Source organism: Corapipo altera, unplaced genomic scaffold, assembly GCF_003945725.1.
Source record: "Corapipo altera isolate COAL_440 unplaced genomic scaffold, ASM394572v1 150, whole genome shotgun sequence".
Classification (NCBI taxonomy): Eukaryota; Metazoa; Chordata; class Aves; order Passeriformes; family Pipridae; genus Corapipo; species Corapipo altera.
In genome coordinates, this window is record NW_020884941.1 from 3,139,689 (window position 1) to 3,163,407 (window position 23,719).

The window sequence follows — 23,719 nt, forward strand, 5'->3', positions numbered from 1 at the left end:
TTCCCTGGCTCCCTGTCCCCTGGCATTCCCTGGCTCCCTGTCCCCTGTGTTTGTCCCAGGTGATGCTCGCAGTGACAGTTGTGGCCCCTTGTTCAGCAGCTCTCCAAGACCTCAGTCTCCTCCATTTTTCTCCTAGTTTTGCTTTGTTGGAGATACATTGCTTTGAGTTTGTGTTCTCCTTTTGCTTCTTGTCTTCCCTTTTTTCCCCTCCTTTTTTTTTCTTACTAGGGCAGCAGAATTGTCTCTGCTCTCTTTGCCTACTCTGTAATGTTGCTCTGTTACCCAGATCCCCCTTCGTGTACTGGGAAAGTCCTCTGCAAACTGACCTATTGTTTTGGTTATTGAGTTTTCCCCAGAATAGGATTGTCAGGTCCTAGTATGAATCACTTGTTGAGGTTAAGGAGTTAAAGGAAGTAGGCTGTTAAATACCATGTTCTGTGGTGGTAACAGCTTTGGTTTCAGTATGAGATCCAAATACTTGGGCACAGACTGGGATTTTCCATAGGAAACATTCCCCAGGATAAAAGACAGCTAAGAGGTATGTGGCTTTTTAATAAGATCTTCAGAAGAGAGGCACGTGATTGAAATTGGTTTGAATAATTAGAGTTTCCACAGACGTCCGATCCACAGATCAGTGCCCAGGTTCAATGGGACCATGGAAAATCACATCACACTGACCTGGGCTGGCACCAGCACCATTACAGCTCCTGGAGCATCTCTGGGGAAGCATGCTGACTTTTAAAAATGTTCTGCAGCCTGGATTTTGGCAAAAAATGACATGTGGTAATGGCCACCTAGTCAGGGAGAGTCTGGAACTATTTCTGACAGTCCCAAAAATCAGGCCTCTGTAGCTGAACCTGTTAAAACTGAGGCACCTAACTTTGTCAAACACCTAAGAAACATTAATGTTTTCATTTATGTCATCCTGGGTCTTGTGAAATGTTGATCCAAACTCTGCTTGACCATTTTGATTCATTTAGGGCTATAACATGGGTAGGCATAGAGGATTCTGGGGATTTGATGGAGTTATGAGATTTTTTTTCTCTGATACAGTTGAATGGTGCCAGGACTTGCAGGATATAGAAAGGTAAGAAGGTGTATTCATGGGCTGAAGACTGGAAAGAGGATTCATTGGCAGGTTTTTTTTAACTTTCTCACATAATTCCTAAAGGGGAATCTTCCCCCCCATAGCCACAGCACAGCCCAGCTGTATGATTACAGCAGAAAAGAGGTGGACACAGTCCACTTGGGAGAAACTGTTCTGGGCATCTCCCTGGGATCCATCTCTGCTTGACTAACATCTTTTGAGTTTGGAGTCAAAGGCCACGATCCCTAAGGAATTTGTCTTGGGAGTCTGTTTTGGCTTATCCTTGTTTGGCAAGGTGTGAGGGTTGTGGTTGTCACGCATTTGAGAAACAACTGCAGGTTTCTTTACAGCTGGAGCTTTTTTTGATGTCTTGTTGTGCAGAAACTGTAAAATATCTGAAGTTTTCATAGGACAGAAGGGCCACTTCCTGAGGGTGGTGGAGGTGTCTCTGCTGGCAAGTCCAGTAAAATGTTTTCTGAAGTGATTTGTGAATGGCTGCTGGTTCTCCAGTGTGGTGGTTTGATGTAGGAGAGACACCAATGATGAGGAATGTCATTCCCTCAGAGCTGCAGCTGCTGGAGCAGGAAGCAGGGAGAGGTACCAGGCTGTCACTGCAGCGGATGTGCTCTTACCACAGCACAAGGACTTAGGAAATGAAGAAAGACTTCGAGTCCTCAGAGCACCAGCTAAACACCAGCTCTGGGATCACTAAGCAGTGACACTGGAGAGTTCTTAATAAATTGGGTTATAATCATAGACTTAGGGGCAAAAAAGAAGTCCCTTTGGGTACCTCTAAAAAGGCTTGTGTTGGTATGGCTTCTTGTGATAGTGAAAGTGCAAGTCACCTCCCAAGAGTGACAGCAGTGTGGTGCAAGCTATAGCAAAGAGAAGAGGGAGTGTCAAAGGAAGGGCATGTGGCCTCAAGGCATCATCAGAGCATCAACTCCTCCTTATCCACAGAGGGTGGCAGACTCCTAAAAATGTCTTAAATAGTTTTGAGACTGAGACAGAAACACTAACAGAATGATGAGGCATGACACTGAGCAAATAAACGTGAGCAAGTCAGGATAAGTATCTGAAAAAATGGAAACAAGCTAAGGAGGCAGAAGATTTGTTATTGTGGCTTTTGCCTGCTTTTGGGATGAGCACACACCCCACCAGCATTGTCACTGTCTAAATCCTTTTTCACTGGCAGCTGATTGACAAACATGTGAAGTGAGTTGTGTAAAAGGTGCTGGTGCCCAGCATGGGGGTGCAAAAGGGGCCAGGGCACCCTCTGGGACATGGGAGAAAACAGGGCTCTTGTGCTGGCTGAAAAATCAACCTGTTCTACAAGGCACAGGGAGCACAGGGCCGATCTCTGTGGCTGAGCCAGCAGTGAACAGCCCTACAGAGCAAACAGCAGTCACTGGGCAGAGAGGGGCAGAGGGTGGGGGAGCACTGGGGTGTTTGGGTGGGCTCTGTGGGATGGGCTCTGTGGAGCTCGGGCTGAGCTGTGTCACTGCTTAAACTGATCAAAGAAGGCAGCAAGTCGGGGAGGAAGGATGAGATGAACTGTGGTAGCAACCCAGTGGAGGCCTGACTGGTGCCTGTGGGTGGGTGTGAGTCAAACTGCTTGGGTGGTAACGGGAGCTTCACGGTGGGTCCTCAGAACAACCCCTGCTCAGAGGGGTCAGTGGGTGAGCCCTGGGTGAGCTAATGCAGTGAGACAGCTTTGCTTTGGCTCAGAGGCAGGTAGAATTCACTCATTTTCTGTTCAAGTTGTACAGTGCCTTCATCAGGATAGGGAAGGACAGCTTGGGAATCATTTTAAGTTACACAGAGAGAGATGGAAAGAGTTACGTTCCTTCTGCTGCAGGATGTTGGTTGGCCCAGTACAGCAGCTCTCCCTGCACTGGGGAGAGTTTTTGTTCCACCATCAGAGTTCATGCAAACACTACTGGCAACCTGCAGAAGGACAGTGCTCGAGAGAGGGAGCAGGGATCACAGGGCCTGGTGGAGACAAACCTGTAATTAGAGAAGGCAAATAGGGTTTGGGAACAACTGGATAAAAATGCAGGAAAACAAACAGATGTACCCAATTCTCAACTGCCTTCCTGGAAAATTCACATAGAAATGAGAGGCAAAGTCACATCTGGAGAGAAGTCTACTCAATTATTTTAAAACAGACCAGAATGGATACATTAGCAATACAATAAATATTTTCAGAGTAAACTCTTCCCTTGCCTGTAATTCCTCAGTCACCTCTTCTTGATATTCTATTTCCTCATTTCTCTTATTTTGTTCTTGAAGGAAATGCTCCTTATGTATGAACACAGCTGGCTTTAGTAGGGCTATGGGGAGGCAAAGTTTGCTTTGAGTTCTTCCCTCACACAGGAAAGGAAAACTGCTCCTTGGAGACATTGTGGATGATATTGGCAGTAATAACTTGTTGCTGGCCATGGTACATGGTTTTAATTATGCTTTTTTCACTTATCTGTCTTATGAAAACTTATCCAAATGCTTGATTTTTTTTTTTAAATTTTTTACAAATGCCACCACAAGTAAATCAACGTCAGCAATCCTGAATAAAAAGTAGTTTGCTCAAAAATCCAACACGTTTCGGTGCCTTTTGGCAATATATCATGTTGCTTGCTGCCCAGTGAGACTTTAGTGAGCACAGGGGAGTGTTTTCCCTTCTGTTTGTTGGTTTGATCTGGCTTATTTAACTGCTGGTCATTCAGCCTTACTTAGTTGTGGCCCCCCCCCGGCTTTTTGTGACCATTAGAATGGGAATAATTACTGTGAGGTTTTTGTTGCTTTTAAACATTTATAACATCCACTTAGGAAAAAAAATGGTCAAATGCATTCTGTTCTGGTCTTCCGCTACTGCAATAAAAATTAATCTACTTCTATCACTTGGAGGGCAGGAGGCAAAGCTGCAATATTGGTTTTGGATTAGCCATCCCTAGTAGCCAGCCCATCTATGTTATGGCCATTGCTTGTTGTCCAGTGGGGTGTCACTTTTGGGACATTTTTGATTTTTTTTCATTGTTTTTATGGGGCATAAACAGGAGGAGAAGAGAGACACAGGACAGGCCTGCAGGGTGTGATTTTATTACTGTTTTTGTTTCTGTCACTGGTGCAGCAATGAGGGTGTCTCTGTTAATCCCCTGGTCAGTGAAGACTTTACCCCCAGATTCACAATGCATGTTCCTGCTGGGAGTGCAGCCTCCTTTTTTAGCCTGGACTGCAGCAGGGATGGAAATGTAAAGCAGAATTGTTGCCCCTCTTCCCCATTTCTGAGCTGACAAATGAAGATCAGAGACAGTACAGATCTCTGAAGAGCCATTCCTTCTGCCTTTCACAAGTACACAGAGGGGAGGCTGTAAGTCTTGGAGAGCTGTTACTTTCCTGTAAGAGGAGATGACACCAAGTTTAGCAGAGCTGAAGCCCTCACTGTACTCAGTATTTCAGGAGAATTTGCAAAGCCAATCCAGAAAGCTTGTTACCTCACTGTACGGTTTACACTGGAGGAAGACTTCAAGTGGAGACAAACTCTGTGCCTGTCCAAAAATCCTTGGCCCTGCACTTCTGTAGTCAGAGCATCAGTGGCTCAGGTGATATTTTGCATAAAGTCTGGCACAGTCCTCTGGAAGGGTCAGACTGCCATGCAGAGCCCCTTGATAGAACAGGGATTTCCACACATCCCTGTGTTCTGCACTTGGATGGGTGTCCACACAGGCAGGTGTGGAAGGGCACTGGGCATCTGTAACTCCAGGGAAGGCTGAGGGAAAGTGCAAGTGCTCCAGGTACCTGAAAACCAAGACCATGGTGTGCTGATAATTTTGCCTGCTTTGTTTCACTTGTATCCTTTGTTAACAAAGAGCAGTCTAGAGGGAAATAGTCTATTATTAATATTTAATTTCCTCCTATTACTGTAAGCAGATGACCTAAAAGATCATTTAGCCAGCAGCCAATAATAAAGAAAATAGGGGAATCAGAAAATGTATGTCTTGGTTAGATGGGTGATGCCTCCTTCCTCCTCTTTCCTGCCCCACCCAGCCACAACTCCCCTGAAAGGGAGGCAGGGCTGTGAGGGTGCTCTCTGACAGCTCCAAGCACTCGGGCTGTGTGTCAGCAATCAGGGGGACAGAGAAGCTGCTCTACCTGAAATATTCATAAAAATACCAAACTTCAGAAAGGAAACCCTTGAGCAACACAGAGAAGTGCTCCTGCTGCCTTCCCCGAGGTTCTCCCCAAAGGACACCTGTTTTCATTGTTTTACAGCCCCAGTTGTTTTGCAAATTTGTGTACTGCCTGTGAGCACATGGGCTCATTTATTGTGACTTGATCCTCTGAAGTGATGGGGAGAGACTGAGATTTCTTGGAGTCTTTGATTTAAAAGATAGGGAGATTCTCTTTGAGCTGAAGGAGTTTCAAAGAGAGGATAAAAACTGACAAGCATCTCCCCCTCCAGGCTTTGAAAAGTAGGAAACAAATGATTTAGCCACACCAATTTCTCTGCTTACCAGCCATGTGTGAATTCAAGGATTTTCCCTGAGGGAATTAGGTAATCTGCATGTGGCTGGTACCTGGGAAGGGTCATGTTGTCAAAAGGAGATGCTAGATTGTGATCTGTGGAATGAGCCTTGATGAACATAAACCATGGCCCCTGTGAGCTGCCTCTTACCCCATCCTAGAGCAGACAAAGAAACCGATTCCCTCTGGAGCCCATGGAAGCTGCAACCTGTCACCTAGGTGCCCACAGGCAGCCCTGGGTGCCCTAAGGGCTGCTGATGGTCTGGAGATTTTGCTAATATGAGAGTAGCTGTCAAACTGAAGTGTCACAGACATTGTCAGCCTGGCATGGGTGCAGAGGGTGAGTCTGCTCTGCACCAGCGTGACCGAGAGTGGGTGTCCAAAAGCAGGACAAACTCAGCCTAGAGGGGCCAAGAGCCTGTTTGAGGTGGGTGATTTGAATCAAGCAGTGGCCACAGGCTCAACTTGATGATTTTGGCACTCAGGAGATAAAAGTGGCAACATCTTAGTCCAAAGCCAACTGGAGATGCCAAACAAAAGCTTGCTTAGGCTCTGGTGGTGAATTGCTTCATGGGAACGTGCTGTTCAGATGCTTTATTGAATTTTCAAGGAGCAGTTTTTCATTGGGGGGTGAAATATGAGAGAGAACAGAGTGTTCCAAGTCACTAAAAATGAACAGAGCACCAGCTTTACAGGTTTGTGAATGACAAAAAAGGTTTATTTAATAATGGGGAAAAGGCCGGAACATAGCCCAGGGTATCAAGAAGGAATTAACAAAATAAAACACGGGCTTAGGAAGAAATACGAATTGTAGCTGTCCAGCCTGTTGGGTGATACAGGTTATTTTCCCTAAGTTTCAAGAAGCTTGCCATGCTGTTCCCTCAAGGGCCTAGATGTTAAATAGACACTTCCCCAGTGAGTAAAGCAGATTGTTAATTAATTTTGTCTTGTTAGACCTGGTTGCTGAGCCTTTGAGTCTTTCATGAGGTAGACAATTCTACAATAAATTTTGTATTCCCTCTGGATATGTGTTGTCTTCTCTAGGTGGTCTGGATTTCATTTTGTCCCAGTACAGTGGATTTCTAGCTGTATAAGCAGAGAGGCTGAGCCTGTTCTTGTTTTAGAGCAAGTTGCAAATACTTCTAGAACTGAGATCTGTTATCATGTCAGGTGAATGCTGCAGAGGCTGACACTGTGAGAGGGGAAGGAGGTGGGGAGGGCAAGTTCAGGCTGAACGTGAAACCTCCCAGGCTGTGGCACGTTGTGTCAGCAGCAGGTGAGACCCCTGATGTGCTGGGGTTGTGTGGCCAGTAATTGGTTTTTCTAATGGCAGTGGCTACTCAGAAGCAGCGGAGCTGAAGCAGACACAAAATGTTGTTTTGTTGTGGCTGGGACACCTGCTCAGCCCCGGTTGTTTCTCTCCTGAGATGTGCTGGCTCTGCAGAACTCTGTGTTTTCCGGCCCATCTGAGAGCAGAGGGTGGAAGGACATGTTGTCCTCTTCTGGACATAACATTCTGATTGCTTCGGAATAAATGACTAGGGCTTGGGATGAAGATTCAAGCCACTGTTTGTGAAGGGGGATGGGAAGCAAGGGACTAAGCAAATTCAGAGATAGAAAATTAAAATTTAACATCAGACCATGAAACAAACCGTTGAAGCAGAAGGTTAAAAGCTCTGTTGTGTCAGAAAACAGTGTGTGATGTGGTCATTAAACTTCAGATTCCAGCATCATGCTTTTTCAGGGTGCATGCAGAGCTGTAGGCAATTCCAGCTGTCTTTGTGCTGAGCAATCAGTATGTGTGGGACCTCCACAGTGTAGGTTTGTAACTTCCCTCTGTGTCCTGTTGGAAAATGAATTTGAGATGAGCCATTGAGTCAGGTTAAACAAAATGCATCTGGGATTATATGGATTCATAATCCTAATAAAGGAAGCTCTCAAATGGGGAGGAATATCCCAGTAATTTTGCTTGGATCCTCTTCACTGAGGTGTATGTGCTGTGAACATGAGGGGCAAGAGCAACGTAGCAGGACTTTATTTAAATCCTCTCAGCATCCATATTAACGTGCCCATTTCTCAGGCTGCCTCCTTTCAAACAGTGGCTCCTTCAGCTCTGCCTCCATCTCAGAGGAGCTTGTGGGGGGAGCTGTAGTGGCTTTATTTTCCATAGCAGCAGTTTTGGCCCACGTACGTCCCAGTAATTTGTTAAATTTTTCTAAACTTGTCCTGACACTGGAGTTTGCTCATGAGCTTGACCTGCATGGAAACGTGTGAGCACATTGGGGAGTGGAGAGGCTGGGGTGTTACCCTGTCCCCATCCCTGCTGCTGTGATGCTGAGGGACACAGGAGCTTGCTCCCACTTCAGAGCCCTTAGGCACAGCCTCTGAGAGGGACACACACACCTTCCTCTTAGGGGCATGTTTTGCCCACTGCTTCCCTTGTTTGGTTGTTTTTTTTCTCACACCAGCTCTTTCCTGTCTTTCTTCCCCCATTTCTTGCTCCCACACATGCACAAAGCGTTGTTTATTGCTCATCCTGCCTCTTCTGTTTTTTCTCCCTCCAGATCTTCTTTATTTCTACCTTATATTAATTCTAATCCCCTTCCCTGGAAGTTGGGCTGAGGGGAGAGGTTTCAGTATTGCTGCTTTGAAATAAACCTGTTGGGATTTGTAATGGACAATCAGATGCTTGCAGAGTGATGTAAGGGCATATCACTGACATCCCTGAAATTCAAGGAAGTAGAAGCAAATCTTTAGGAAGTCAGTGGAAAATAGGAGTTTTTGCTGTAAAGAGATGGACAATATAGAGGCTTCTACAGGTTTTTCTTCTTTAGAAAAGATTAAATGGATGATCTTTATCTTCCTCTTAACAGCTAGATCACACAATAATCTCTTCTGTTGATTTCTTCCACTCAAACCAAACAAAACACAAAAACAAGATTGCTGGAGGTGGAGAAAAGCAAGGTTTTTGAAGCACGTCCAAACCACCAGAATCATTCACTTTCCTTTCAAATGCAGCATTAGCGATAGAGCTCTAAATCAATGAAAGGTCTAAAATTAGATTATATTCCTGAGATCAGATGTGAATCACAAGTTAATCATATTTTCTTTTATTATCACTGTCTTTACCCTTTTATTTTATCCTGAGAAATTAGGTTTCTGACGAAAACAGAGTGAACTGTGAAGGCATCAAGCCCTGCTGGGTGAAACCAAGCCAGATCACCTGTGGATGGGTCCCAAAAACCTTGTCTTTTGGAGGTTCACGTTGCATCCAAAACTGAGCTCGGGTGATTTATCAGTTAGTGCTGTGAATCTCTCTCTCCAAGCCCTCTGATGTTTCAAGTAGCTGTTTCTTAAATTAATGAGAAAATATCACTGCTTAAGCTTGCTAAATAAGGTTTACAACCCACTCTGCAAGTGACAGGCGAGGACAGCAAGCAATTATCTCTTGACTGTGGCACAAAGCTCAGGGAACTGTATTCTCCACTGCTGTATTTTTAGCTGAGACTGTGGTGAAATGCACCCATACCCGAAGCAGAGGTACGAGGTGACCTGCGAGATAGGCGTGAGGGGGGTGAGCGCGCAGGCCACATGTGTCTGCCTGGGTCCGTGTTCCCTTGCAAGCAGCACCAACTTTAGCCCCAGGTTTGTGTGCGTGACACTGCAGGAACTCGAATGTATCCTTGAGAGATGGCATTGGCATCATGCCCGTGAGTGTGTTTCTGGGAGGGGTGTATTTTGGTGGATGAGTTTCTGGCGGGCTGTAGGTGAAGAGTGATGGTGAACCTACATGATGTGTGGGTGCCACAAACGCTATGGACAGTGCAGGTGTAATGAATAAATGGTTTGCCTCTAGGATACAGATTCTCATGAACAAAAATGCTGGTGTTGCAGGAGGGGAGACTGAAGAGACCCTTGCAAAGAGTGTTCATGGTCTCTGGGAATGTCCTCTAAGATGTCACAGTCTGACAAACCTCCAGCTTTTCTCCCTGCCACGGATCACGTTCCAGTGTCTGTGCACGGGAAGGCAAGGCTGGTTCTGGCCACAAAGGGGTGACCACACATGCCAGCAGCACAACCCCCCTCTAATGAGGGTTCCTGTCACTGCAGAGCAGTGTTTTGGTGCAGCTCACTCTTGGGACAAAGCACGTGATGGCTCCAGTGTGGTGTTTGCGACCAGAAGGAGACAGGTGTATGTGAGAGGGCTCCTCCACCTTTCCTCTCTGCAGCCTCAGCACTTGCCAAGGCATAATTAGTGGGGCTCTCGTGTTTCAGGGCAGGCTATTGAGCAGCTGCTGAAGTGCCAGCTCAGTTGGTAGCCTTGAAAACAAAACGTCCCTTGTTTCTCATCACCACTGTGAAATGCTGCCTTCCTGAACTTGGGCTTGGCCCTGCAGCTTTCAGGATAGACAAAATGTGAGAATTTTGCCAGTGATGTATTCTTCTAGGTCTGTTTAATATCCGTTATCAATTTACTGTGCCACTTTAATGAGATTTTGCTTTCTCCATCTCCTCCATAGAGCTGATTACTTAGTGTGTGTGGCTGGTGTTGATTTTTTGTGTGTTTGTTTTTTTTTTTTAAAGGAAACTACAAGTGAAGATGTTCAATGTTTTCTTCAGCTGAAGAGAATATTTCTCAAGTCCTAGTGGGAAAAGGTGAAAAAGAGAAGCAGAGGATGTTGCTAGTAGGTATGAAGCCATGACTAGCAGTGTGATTGTCAACAGGAAGCAAAGCATCACAGCTGATGTGACGTTGCAGTACAGCACTCTTGCTGTGTTTTGTTGCCTACTGGACTCTGTGGCCTGGGGAGCAGTGTCTGTCCACCAGAGACACTCTCCTATCCATTTGTCTGCTGGAGTTTGAATTGTTCTGCATCTGGTTAATCCACTTTGCTGGAGCTGGCAAGCCCTGGGCTCTTTTCCCGGACACCTGGTACTGTAAAGCCCTGGAAGAGCTCTGGGGAGGGCAGCGTGTGTGTGAGCAGCCTGCAGGGCTGGCAGTGAGACCCCCGGCAGCTTCGCGGTGTCCTGGCTGTTCAGTGCTCTGCAGATATGAACGCTGAGCTGTCCCGGCCCCTGCTCACACCGGCCTGGCTGTGCTCACCATGCTAGTACATGGGCAGGACGACTTCCTCTCAGACATCGCTTACATCATCCTGGAGCTCATCATCGCCGTGCTGGCCATCCTGGGCAACATCCTGGTCTGCTGGGCCGTCTACCTGAACAGCAACCTGCAGAACGTCACCAACTATTTCGTGGTGTCCCTGGCTGCTGCTGACATTGCCGTGGGCGTGCTGGCCATCCCCTTCGCCATCACCATCAGCACTGGCTTCTGTGCCTTCTTCTATGGCTGCCTCTTCATCGCCTGCTTCGTCCTGGTCTTGACTCAGAGCTCCATCTTCAGCCTCCTTGCTATCGCCATCGACAGAATCATTGCCATCCGGATACCCCTCAGGTAAGAGTGGGCTGGGCTGAGGGGCCAGGGGGTGGGAGTGGTGAGGGCTGAACATCCCTGAGAGCAACAGACCTGGAGATGAATCAAGGAAGGAAAAGTTAAATGAGGATCAGAAATTTTTCTCTTGTATATTGAAAAAACCCCTTTTCTAGGTCTTAAAGGCTGCCTTGGCTGCTGAATTTTCTGGTCACTTGGTTTTCCAGTTCTTCTTTGTCCTCATATGGTGCATGTCCATGGCATTGCAGTGCTGCTACCTGGGAGCTGCCATTCCATACTTAGACAGGATCCTGCAGTAGCATCAATAACTTGTGTGCCCTGAGCTGCAGAAGGATTGCTGTGGGAAGGGGGAGCCAAAGCAAGAGATGGTGGAGGGCAGAAAGGGGGTGAGGTCAGGGCATGTCTCCTTCCCTGTGGGGAGAATGGGGAGCTCTGCTTGCAGCTGTAGCAGCAGGGCTGGGGGAGCGTGGATGGGGTTTCTCACAGGGCTCATTAAATGTGAAGGGAGAGGAAGCAGCAGTGATGAAGAAATGGGCCTTAGGAAGATTCAGAGCAGCTTAGGCACTGCCTCTGGAAGCAAAGGATGTATCAGGTCAAGGCAGAGGCTTCTCCCAGCCCAGACCTGTAGGTGGTTATTCTGTGGTCTCTGGAGTTTAAAGGAAGAAAAGGATGTTTCCATATCAGACCATGAAAGCTGACTATGACTGGCTGGTATTGGTGTGCAACCAGGGAGGCTGACCTGGGACAAGGGGAAGTTTTGCCGCACCCACAGGGGCTGCTCCTCAGTTCAGTTTTCTAGGAGCAGGTTGTTGTGGTGGGCTGTGTCTGGCCGTGGGTGTGAAGCAGCTTTGCATTTCTGTGACAATGATTTCGAGTCATTCGCTGAGCTCAAGAGATGGAAAGGAAGCCCCTGGAGAGGCTGGTGCAGGAGAAGTGTAGGAGTCTCCTTCCTTCCTGTCTTGTCTTAGGAGGATGCAGCACGCTCTCAGGAATGGAGAGACTGCCTTCCTCTCCTGAGTAAGAAATGCGGCTGCAAAAATGGAACAAATCTCTGATTTTTTATGCTCTCCAGGTTGAGTTTTTGCATATCCTCACTCCTCTTGAGCTTAAATCACTTGTGTTGATCTGTGCAATTTAGTTTTGTCTCTTCTGAATACTTTGGTCAGGCAGCACTTATGTCAATTAACACAAACTTCCCATTCAAAACCAGACTGGGAGCCCTGGAGCTGCAGAGATTGCCTTTCCAGGTGGGCCAGTGCAGCAAAGTCTTTCCTGAAGCCTTTTCTCAGCAAGTTTGTGCTGCTGTAACATTACCTTTAATTGCTGGTTTCCAAACCCCATTAGTCACACCTGTTACAGCCTCTAGTTTTGATGTGGTTATAAGGCATATCTATTCAACTCCACTGTGGAGAAAACTGTTGATATTAGTTACCTGGAAATTGGATTGTGTCCACTTTTCTACTGTTCTGCTAGATACTGAACAGATATTCAGTTTATAAAGCAAAATAATAGTAAATGGTGCAAGGAAACATGTAGAGTAGCCCTTGGGAGCTGCCTCTAAATGATTTTGGGAAGGGCTGATGTCTTGAGTTCATCTCTCATGAGCTGGCTTTGAAGACTTTTGGTGACGGTTTAAGCACTCTTATTGCTAGAGGATGACTTGCCAGGAAAAGGATTTTAAAAATCTGGATTTCTGCCCATTTTTTTGGGCTATCACTGTAACTATATTGTCTTGAAAATGTAATTTCCTGGAACAGCCAAGGTAAAGAGTCTTTTAGAAAAACCAGATTTCATCAGTGCTGGGCATGATACTGGTTTCACTATCTTGTTTTTGAAAAAACAGAGCACACCCTCCTCTGCCCCAGGAACAGTGGGGTTGATTGGATGCAGAAACCCACAGGTAAATCCATGGGTTCCTCCTCCTCCTCTGTTTCCTCTGCTGGTTTGTCCTTTCACAGTAGGAGTAATGAACTTGTCAATTCTGTTTCCCCTTAAGAATTTATGGATGAATAAACATTAGATTTATAGCCTCACACATGCTGAGAAAGTGAAAGCTGATTATGTGAAGAGGGAAATGTGATATGATTCAGGCTGCTCACATCCTCTTTTTTTTTCTGTTTCTAATATCTGTTTGCCTCAAAAATGTGTCAAACAATTTGAAGGAAAATTCTTCCACTAAAGGTGTGTTGTTTTCACCCCATCCTTTAACAGCTGGCAAAGCCCCCTCTCCTCCTCAAAGGACGTGAAAGATAACACCAGGTTTTCCTAATATTCATTAGATGAACGCTCTTCAGTAACTCAGACTTCCTTCACTCTCGTGAAACCAAAAAGGGCCAAACCTATATTTTCTTTTTAACTGTTTCATGTCTGATTTGTCCTAATGAAGGTAACCAAATATGTGGGTGTGTATTCCCACACAAATAAACTGCCAGTATTAAGGAGGCAGCAAAGTGAGATTTCTGATGCTGCTTGGTTTTGTATCCCTCAGTACATAATTAGAGTTACCTTTGAAATTATTTTTCTGTGGAGAAAAGACCCTCTTTCAAAATATTGCTGTGAGGAAAGACATCTATAGGTGAAATTTAAAAATAGATAAAAACTAACTTGTGAACGTTTTGTGGGTTCTGCCTTTCAAGTGATTAAAACACGGTGTAGAATTTGGTAAACTTTCCAAAAGTTCTCAAGCACTTTGCTGAATTCTGCCAGGCTTTATACAAATGTAACACTCTGCAAGTGGCAGCAAAGCACTCCCATGGCAGGGAGTCGGAGCCATTGTTCGCCCTGGGATAAAATCCCAGCCGTGTCTCTCACGCGGCAGGTACCTGAAAACCTGCGCTGGCGGATGTCGAACCCCCGGGGGCTCCAAACAAAACTGGCCGCGAGTCTGAGCCCGGGGTGAAGCCAGGGGCCGAGAACAATCGCTGCTTTCCAGGCTCGGCGGTGCCAGCAAACGCTCCGCGGGCACCGTGCCCAGCCACGTGCTCCTGTGCCGGCATCGGTGCAAAGATTCTCCCCGGGGAAGGGCAGGTGCCTCGGATGCACGGGAAGGAGAGGGGGAAACTTTCCTTCCCGCAGCCAAATGGAAAAGTTCTCTCAGGTTACTGAGGTTTCTACTTGCTCAGTGAGCTGGATTCAGGCACGAAACACGCAGGTCATCCAGTGCCAACTGCAGTAACGTGCTGGAGCACAGGCCTGTTCCTCTGCTGGAAGCTGGTTTTCCTACCGGGATGCAGAGTGGGACCTTTGTGCTGAGAACAGTCTCTTTCAGCTTGAATTCTCCAGGGTTGCCTTCTGAAATGCTCATACACGAGCACCTGAAACGGTGAATCAGAGATTTAATGTTTTATTGTCACTTTGAGCCATATGTGGACTTATTTCTCTCCCTAGTCACCATAAACCTTTTATGGCAGGCATTTCCTACGTGTGCTCCTGTTAAATAGATTATGGGCAGATTCAGCCTAATATGAGAGAAGAGTAATTTCCCTTCTCATTTGAACATGGGCATGGCTTTGAAAGCAGTGCCTGTTGTCTGTGGCTTCATGGGCTACAGCAGAACTCGCTGTTGCCAAGGTTTTAGTCTGGAAGCTCATCGTGTCACGAGCAGAACAACTGTGTTTGCCCACCGTTCTTGCTTCTGCTGTTTAGAGCAGAAGAAATAATGGTGGGCACCTGTGCCCAGCTGTGGGATCCCACCCCACCCTGTCTCTATAGCATGGATGAGCACTGGTATCAGTTGGCACCTGGCAATAGGGGAGGAGGGTTTGTGACTGAGAGTTTTGGGAAAGGGTTGTTTAGGTGGTGCATGAGAAGGTCTCAGTTTGGTTTCTTGCCCTGCCACAGATTTCCTGGGTGATCTGGGATTGCCAGTGTCTCTCATTTCCAGATACTTGTAATAGGGACAGAATATCCTCCTTGGTCCTGTCCCTGATGGCTTCCGCTGCCTGAGTTGTGGGATGTTGAGTGGGTGTGTTCAGTGAGTGGTGTTTTGTAGTGATTTGTTAAACACCATTGAGCACTGCTGGAATTCACATCAAAGCCCTCAAGGCTGAGCACATGCTTTCTGGGGTGATGCAGTAAAGGTGTCTGAAACCTGCTCCATGCATGGCAGAGCCATCTGGCCGGGATGTCAGTGCTGTCCACCAAAGGAAGGTTTAGAAGACAAGCAGCAGGATGATTGGATGCTGTGATGGTGAGTTAGGCCACTGATAATCCTACCTCAGCCAAGTCAGCCAGGGGTGTCTCATGTGGGTCCTAGAAATTAAGCTCTCCTAAACAAATTAACATTTCTCAGTGGGTACCTGGCCAACGCAGGGCCACAGACTTTGTCACCAGATGCCGTGAGCTTTCTCTCTTAACCCTTGGAGACACTGAGCAAGGCATGATGGACATGCACTCCAGCACAACACACTGCAGCTGGAAACTGCTTGGGTTAAGTGCTGTTCTGAAGCCTTGTAAAGTTTCTTGCATGGGAATCCCCAGAGGGTAAGAGGGAGGGAGAAGTGAGGGGGGTGTTTGTCTGGAGCAGTAGTGATATATATTTTTAGTGGAAGGGAAGGGACATCTCTAGTCGTGGGATAACAGCTGCACAATTTCAAAATTCCTCGGACAAGATGTAGCTAATTCCAGGGCTGCAGGGTTCTGAGGGGTTTTTTTGTTTTGTTTTTTGTTTTTCCAAGCTTCGAGTGTCTTCAGCCACTCTCTGGCTCCCTGAGTGTACATTTCAAAGCACAGATGCTGTTTTGCTCTGTTGATGAGGCCTGAATGTGAGCAGCTCCCTGCTACCATCCATGCTGTGCCCTTAGCAGCCCTTAAGCACTGAGTGGGATCCACTAATTGCTGGGAAAAAACCCTTTTTCTCTCTCAGAATCAGCTGAATTCCTCCCTTGTTTCTGGAAGGAGCATTTTGGTGTATTTGGAATACTGGGAATTGTGTGTTGGCTCCCTGACCCGCTCCCTCTTTTCTGATTTTGAAATGCAGCTGAGGAAGGTCTCATGTGGAGCCAGTTTTTTCCAAGGCCCATCAGCAGGGATATAAAGCACGTTCAGGATCTCCATTCTGCACTGAGCCCACCAAAAGCAGCCTCTCCCCTTGCTTGTCTTGAACTTGTGTTGGGATAGGAGCATGAACCTGTGGGAGCAGCTATTTCATTGGGAGATGGAAAGATTTCTGTGGCTTGTTGTATTATTTCTTTTAATGTTTGTTTTCTGAGAGAATCCTGGGGACAGAGGGAGCAGGAGGACTGGGTAAACACTGGGAGCCCAGCGCTACCGTTGTCCGATCGCAGACACACGGGGTCAAGTACAGTGTGGGACCCACGCTGGACAATGTGGGAATCCGGCCATCTACTTCCCATGCCGAGCATTACCAAGGGAAGGAAATTGCACTGAAATGTTAAACTGCTGCCCTGATTTACGTTTTCAGAGGGAAGAACTGGTGGAGTCAGCTCAGGACTCGCAGTAACCTGTGAGGCCTTGGGAACTGGCTGATATTTTGAACAAACTGATGTCCCCTCTGCACTGTCAGATTCTTACCACGCTGCTTATTGTTTCTTTCAACAGATCTTGGAGAATTTACTGTTAAGAGTGCTAGCTTCAGCCAGGCATATCAATACCTCCACCACTGAGGTCCCTTTGGTGTGTGCAGTGCAGCCACAGCACACCTATAGTCAGAGCACTGTCCTCAGCTTCAATTCACCCTTTCTGAGAAAGACCTGGGGTCCAGCTTAGCTGGGCCAGTGAGGAAAACTGCTGACTTGTCTCGGTTATTTCAGGAAGGTTGATGGTGCTGGTCTTCCCAAAAGTGCCCCTGTGGAGCAGAGTGAGGTGCTGTGCAAGGTAATGCCAGCCTGGCTGCTGCAGCTGAGCCAGCAGGATTTCCCTGGAGCACACCAGAACGTGGACATGTGGCACTGTGCCTCTGAGTTCTTTTGTGCTATTTGGTTTGCAGATCCCCTGCAAGACAGACCTGGCAATTCCATGCTAAAAGGCTGTTCCTTTGCCAGGAAGGAGACACTGTCTCAGCCTTCAGCAAGAGACCCACAGTAGTCTTCATCACCCAGGGTCAGAGCAGTGCTGTTGGTTATGCAAGATTCAAGATCTATGTACTTGACTAGGAACACAGATAAAAACTGCATCAATTTCCCCACTTTTCTGTCAACTATTCACTGCCTAAAGGAAAGGGGAGGGAAATAGGCAGCAGACGGTGTCACCATGGAGTCCTTGCTGTGCTGTGCTGTGTGGGTTCTGCACAGCAGGTGCCTTTCTCGCTGTCTTCTGGAACATTGGGCCATTGGGAGGTTGTGTGGGTGCCAGGGGCTTGTGGAATAACACTGATGTAACTCCCATTTGCTCTGCTTTACAGGTACAATGGCTTGGTGACTGGCTCTCGAGCCAAAGGGATCATTGCCATCTGCTGGGTGTTGTCCTTCATCATCGGCCTGACCCCAATGCTGGGGTGGCACAACCGTGCCCAGATCGAAGAGCTGGGTTCCAACAGGTCCTCTCCCATCAACTGCAGCAACAGTATGGTGGCCTGTCTCTTTGAGGCTGTGGTCACCATGGAGTACATGGTCTACTACAACTTCTTTGCCTGTGTGCTCTTGCCTCTCCTTCTCATGTTTGGCATCTACTTGAAGATCTTCATGGCAGCCCGGAGACAGCTCAAGCAGATGGAGAACAAGATGGTGCACGGGGAACGTTCTCGCTCCACGTTGCAGAAGGAAGTCCACGCAGCCAAATCCTTAGCCATCATCGTTGGGCTGTTTGCAGTCTGCTGGCTCCCACTACATATTATTAACTGCTTTACCCTTTTTTGCCCAGATTGTGCCCACGCTCCCCTCTGGCTGATGTATCTGGCTATTATCCTGTCTCACGCTAACTCGGTTGTAAACCCTCTAATTTATGCCTACCGAATCAGGGAGTTCCGATACACCTTCCGTAAAATCATCAGCCAGCACATCCTGGGCCGCAAGGAGCCGTTCAAGGCAGGGCCAGCCAGCTCCAGGACTTCCACCCACGGTGGGGACACAGAGAACGCCAGCATACGGATCAGCGAGTATGCACTAGAGGTGTACACCAATGGAGAGATCCACAGGGATCCTGAAAAGCAGGACTTGAACAAATGCAAAGCTGGCTTGGAAGGGCACCAGAACGGAAATGCTCTGGACCTGGAGACAAATGGGCATCTCCTACATTCCTGCAAAAATGGGATTCTCTCTGATGCATGCCTGAACAGGGAGCTTCATAGTGAAGAGCTACTTGATGCCCAGGTGTCTTACTCAGATCTGGAAAGAGCAGCCTTCGCTGCAGCTGATGTTTCCTGATGAGACTTTTGAAGTCTTCCTGGTAGAATGATTTTTTTTCCATTGGTGACCTCTGCCATGGCAGAAAGGGAGGTTGGGGGGCGGGGGGAGAGCTGTGTATTCAGATTGCTGTGGAGAAAGGGGTCCCTTATCCAGGACTGCTGGGATGATCCTAAATACTCGACTGGAGAAAAGCCAAGAGACCGTTGAAGTGGACTAAGGAAGGAGGGACATGTTACCCGTCAATGACCTGTCACCATGAGCAGTGCCAAGGTCGAGGATGGCATTCCAAGTTCAGCACTGGGAGACCCTGCTGCTGCAGGGATAGCAGGACATTATGCTGCACTGTGTGCCTGTGGCTGTGTGTCAGTGTTGCTGTCTTTACCAACAGAAACTGAAGCATGGCTGGAAGTATTCCCTGAACGGCAAAGAGCAACAGGGAAGGGGCTTTTTAGTACTGTGGCCCTGCAACAAGCAGTAACATCTATTGGTGAGGAAGGATGCCAGGAGCTGCTGGTAGAGCTGCTGGTAGAGCAAAGGAATTTACCAGATGGGAACCCTGGATGCCTTCAACCATGGCATTTTGTTTTCAGTTCATGTTTTTAAAGCTTATACTGCAACAAGTTGCTCAAGTGGGTTTTTTTCCATGTCTTGATAAGGTTACTTTAAGTTATAAAAGATGGACAAGAACTCATATCAGTTCCCTGAGCACTCAGTGTTCCAGATGCAAAAAGGCAAATACAAACTCTTAGCTCTCCACTTTGTCCAGCAAATCATGAAAGCAGAGTCTGTAATATGGATTTCCCTTGGCAAAAGGGCTCTCAGCAGGACTTGGTGCTGCAGTGGCAGAGCAGCAGGCCAGGCTGGGGGCTGTGTCCCCAGGGTGGGGCTGTGAAGAGTTGTCGGTGTCTGGCCTGTCTGTAGGCTGGTGGCACTGCCTGCTTTTTCCCCATCTCTGTGCTTGTCCTCCCGAGCTCCTAGAATGCAAATTCTTTCCGTGGTCCCAAATGTGTGTGAGGGGAGTTAATATTCCATATTTTGGTCATTTTGATCCTCACTCAAAAAGCTGTGGGATTTTTTTCTTGTTTCTGGGGATAGGGAGGAACTCACATACATACCTACCACTTATTTTTGGAATTCCAATGAGCTCTATTTAAACCCCTTTTCTCCTGTGATTTCAGTTTTCTCCTGATGTGCTTTACTGTGAAGCCTGATGTGTCCCTGTGGTACAGAGGCCAACAGAGCTGGCCTGTCTGGTTAGAAGAAGCTCCTACTCTGAGAAGCTGAAAGGTGTCAGTAGTATTGGAAAACTGTAGAAAACTACAGAAACTGCAGTTCTCTGTAAAAGAGAACAGGCAAATCTCTGCTGCAGCAAGTGTATGCACTGATGTGGCTTGTTTTAGAGGTGTTTCACAGCAGTCTGATAATTTTCTGTGTCACAGGAAGCCTGGCAGCTCAAGGACAGCAGAAACCTACATCAGCTTGAATTCTACCTGAGAACTGTCTGGGTTTTGTTATTCAGACAAATAATCTGTGTCCAGTCCCACCAGCCTTCTGGAGACACAGGCAGTACTGTCCTACTGGAAAACTAAAAGTCTGGTAATTCCAGGGATCTGAACCTTATTCTCTAGCTGAAAAACATCAGAAATACCCCCCAAACGTGGCTCCTCCTCATGTCTGTCCAATAACATTTCAGAATCCAAGGGAAACTGGATTTTCATACTTGAGGAAGAGCAGGTTATGTTTGTGTGTTTTTACTCCATGTTTATTTTATGTATTGCGAACAATTAAAATGAAAAACCAGTTTTATTTGAGGAGAATTTTCCTTTTGCCAGTCTCCCTACATGAAGGTGGGGAGTAGTTTATGATGCTGGATGTGTTCAAGTGTGTAGCTGCTCTGGGCTAACACAAAGATTAGTGTGAGATGGAGAAAAAGATGCGGCTGCCGCCACAACCCTTAGCAGAAAGACAGACCAGTTTATAAAACAACAGACTTCACAGTTTAATTGAATTGCTGCTTTCTTGGCACAGCTCCTCCAGCATGGTCTAACGTCAGAGGAGTGGATTATCACTCCAGCACCATTTACGAACACTGAGCCGTTTCCCTGGGACTGACGTCACAGGTGGTTCCTCGGCAGGGTGACTTGGAATCTCATTACTCCTGATCTTTCTTGATGGAATATTTCTGTAGGTTATTTGTGTGATGGCTGCTCTGACCTCCTGTAACTGTGGCAGAGGAACTCAGGAAAATGGGGGGCTGTTCTCTTCAGGCCTCGGTTGGGAGCCGAAGTGTTTCTAAGAATAACACAAGATTACATCCGGCATTCATGTCAATAACAATCAGGTCCACAAAGCAGCAGAGCAGGGAAGGAAGTGTGGGAAAATACCAGCATCGCTCATGCTGGAACACACACGAGTGCAGAAGTGTCTCCTATTGAGCTTTGTAAAGGAATGGTTTACACCACATTGGATCAGACTTTCAGCTGATGTGGGTTGGTTGCTTTCTATTGTTTCCTGAGCATCTTCACACTCAATTAGGGCAGCTTCTTGCTTGGCTGCCACAGGAATCAAGTTGATCTGTCTTGAGTGACAACTTAGGATTGTCACTCTGGAAAACTTTCCTGCCTGACTGGATCACAAAGAGAGTTTATTGAGTTTCCAGATATCTTGAAATTAGCTTTTGTGTTGCTGCTTGAGCTGCCCCCAAGTGTGTCCAGTCCCTCTCAATATTAGTGATCCAGACATGAAATGAAAAGGGTGTGTGAAGGGGCTGGGGGATGTGTGCAGGAGGAAGAGCAGGAGGGTACAGAGGCAGTGTGGTTTGCATAGAAGTCTGCAGCCACAGGAAGGAAGGGATGGCAATTCACCACATGTTGTGAGCCTTCTGGCAAACATATGGCTGGGATGGACCTTCAGAAGGTGTTTCTGGTGCAGTTGTTGGGGAGAGCATGAGCCTTTTGAATAGAATTTTGGAATTCTTACTTCTTGTTTCGTAGAGATTATGATTTTAAGGCTTCTTGCTTTTAGGGTTTGGATTTTTTTTAAAAAAAAAAAAAGAAGTAGTAGGTCCCATCAGTGAAGTGCGGTTTTTGCTTCTAGTAGTTCTCCACTCTTGAGAGAAGTACCTGCCTTCCAAGCTGCATAGGACCATATGCCCACTTTTCTTGAAGCTGAAGAATGTTTAGCTGATGAAATGCAGCTGTCCTGGATAACAAATGTGGTGCCAAGACAAAGAAGGGGATGACTATCAGGAGAGGCTGCAGAAGACCTCCTTGGGAATCCAAGGTGCAGTGGGCCCAGAGAATAAGAGCTGGGGTAAGAAGAGACTAATTTCATTCAACTGGAACTTCTTACTAAAAAAAGTCTGAAGACACATAGAGAAATGTGGTGCCTTGTTTGGTGTGATGGCATTCCATGAATTTTACCATTCCCTGAAGACCCTTAGGCTCCAGGGTTTATTTGCTTTATTGGGTTTTAGAGAAAGCAAAGTTTGATCAGTTGCCAGGAGTAATTTTATCAAGACTTCTTGGGGCCTTCTCCTCAATAGGGCACTGCTTTTTTGTATGTGCAAATAAATGCACTTACAGCTGTGTCCTGCAGATTTCCCTTGGGATCAGTGATATTTCAAAGCTCTGTGCAAGCTCGAACTCAGGCTCTTGAACTAAGAAGCAACTGGACATGGTGGGACAGCTGGGGTTACTGTAGACAGAAAGGGCTTCCCACTGATCCCAGCTGGTGCCAGGAAGCTTGTTCTGCAGGTGGACTTGGAGTGACATGGAATAGTCTGAGCCTTTGATCATTCTTTGAAAACAGACTCCAGGGGATGCTGGTGGATATAGAGAAGTCTCTAAGATGTGGGAAATTGTAGGGCCAGGATGGATTGGAAATCTTGGTGGTGAAGGAGTATTTGTAGGATAGGTGTTCGGGATGATTTCAGGGGAGCAGGAATGTGCTGGGAGATGCTGGGGAGTGCACAGATGGTGCTGGCTTGAGACCAAGGTGTGACTTGCTGAGGAAGGATTCTGGAAGGGATGTACAGCCTTACAGCTTTCCTGGGGTCACTGCAGAGGATCAACCCTGCCTGGTGTGTGCAGAGAGTTGACTTTGTATGGTCCATATTGACTGAGGCAGAGAAGGTTCTTATGGATTGTCCTTTCCAGATACATTGTCCCATTGCATGAGCACGTCCAGGTGTAACAAAAACCCTTCTGCTTCATGAGCATGGGCCCTACCTAAACCCAAATCCAGCCAGCCATGCTCTGTGGAAGGACAAACGTGCTGCAAAGGTGCTGCAATGCATCAAAACTGTAGAATACTCTCTAGTGGTGTCTGCTAAATTCAGCTGCCTAAAAGTCAGTTCTCTCCCAATTTGTTTTGGGTATCAAACTGCACTGAGTCATATTGGAGTTTTTTTCTTTCTAGCCCTGAGCTTTTGGCCTTCTTTATGGTAAAACACATCAAGAGTAACTAAAATCACACCAGTTCCTCATTTGCATGAGAGGTGAATAACCCTGACAGACTGAGAATCCCCAAACTGGGGCAATGTTGTGTGTAACTCCCCATCTTACTTGCCTGCTGGGACTGTTCACACAAGGATGTGTTAAAATCCAGACTAGAACCTGTTGATCTGAGAACATCCTTTGCTTCCCCCACTCTCAGGAGCTGGTGTTCCTGTGGAGCAGTTCTCTGTGGTCTGACAACCAAGACACTATGAACACCCTGCTGCACATGCTGTCACTACAAAACAATTACTCTTTTAATTTAAGTGTTTTATGATATAGGTGTTGTTTTTGCCTCTGTTTGTCAGTTACCATTGGGGAGGGGGGAGGGAAGGGGGTGGGAGAATCTGTGCATGCAAATGTATTTAAAGTGAATTGACCAAAGGTTTTTTTGAATCTGTGAAGTTTTCATATCTGTGAAGTCATCAGACTGCTGGGCAGTGAGGAGCTGCTGGTGCTGCGGAGTCTGTCTTGGTTACATTTCTTAATAAGCATTAAAATAATAAAAATATATTTGTAAAAGAGAGTGTGAGTGCCTTTTTCTGAGGCAGATCTGGCTGGCTGGCCCTTTTATGTGCAAGTATTTTCTTACTATTTTCTTAGCTTTTTCCATAGACTGATCCTTCTGGAGAGCTCTCTCCCTGGTGCTGCCTGTGCTTTTGCAGAAGAGGTTAGCATGGATTAAGGTGACAGGCTCAAATGGAGTAGAAGACCCCTCCCATCTCTGAGATCCTGGGATCTGTCATCATGGCAGCAAGGGAAATCAGTCACAGCTGCTTATGGAACACGAGGTAGAGCTGTATCCACCCAGACCACTGCCCTGACAGGAATGGTGTGTTCCATAGCAGGGCCTGGGGGG

At 46.8% G+C, this 23,719-nt stretch overlaps 1 protein-coding gene across 3 annotated transcripts in view; it reads left to right on the forward strand.

Annotated features, from left to right (window-relative positions):
* The window catches only part of ADORA2A (adenosine A2a receptor), a 35,298-nt gene extending 11,914 nt beyond the window's left edge, over positions 1-23,384 (forward strand). For all 3 annotated transcript variants that reach the window (XM_027661626.1, XM_027661629.1, XM_027661628.1), the window contains 2 exons: positions 10,193-11,063; positions 17,422-23,384. In XM_027661626.1, coding sequence (XP_027517427.1) covers positions 10,714-11,063; positions 17,422-18,382 — 1,311 coding nt within the window. In that variant the 5' untranslated portion in view covers positions 10,193-10,713 and the 3' untranslated portion in view covers positions 18,383-23,384. The remainder of the gene's footprint in view (positions 1-10,192; positions 11,064-17,421) is intronic.
* The last annotated feature ends 335 nt before the right edge of the window (positions 23,385-23,719 follow it).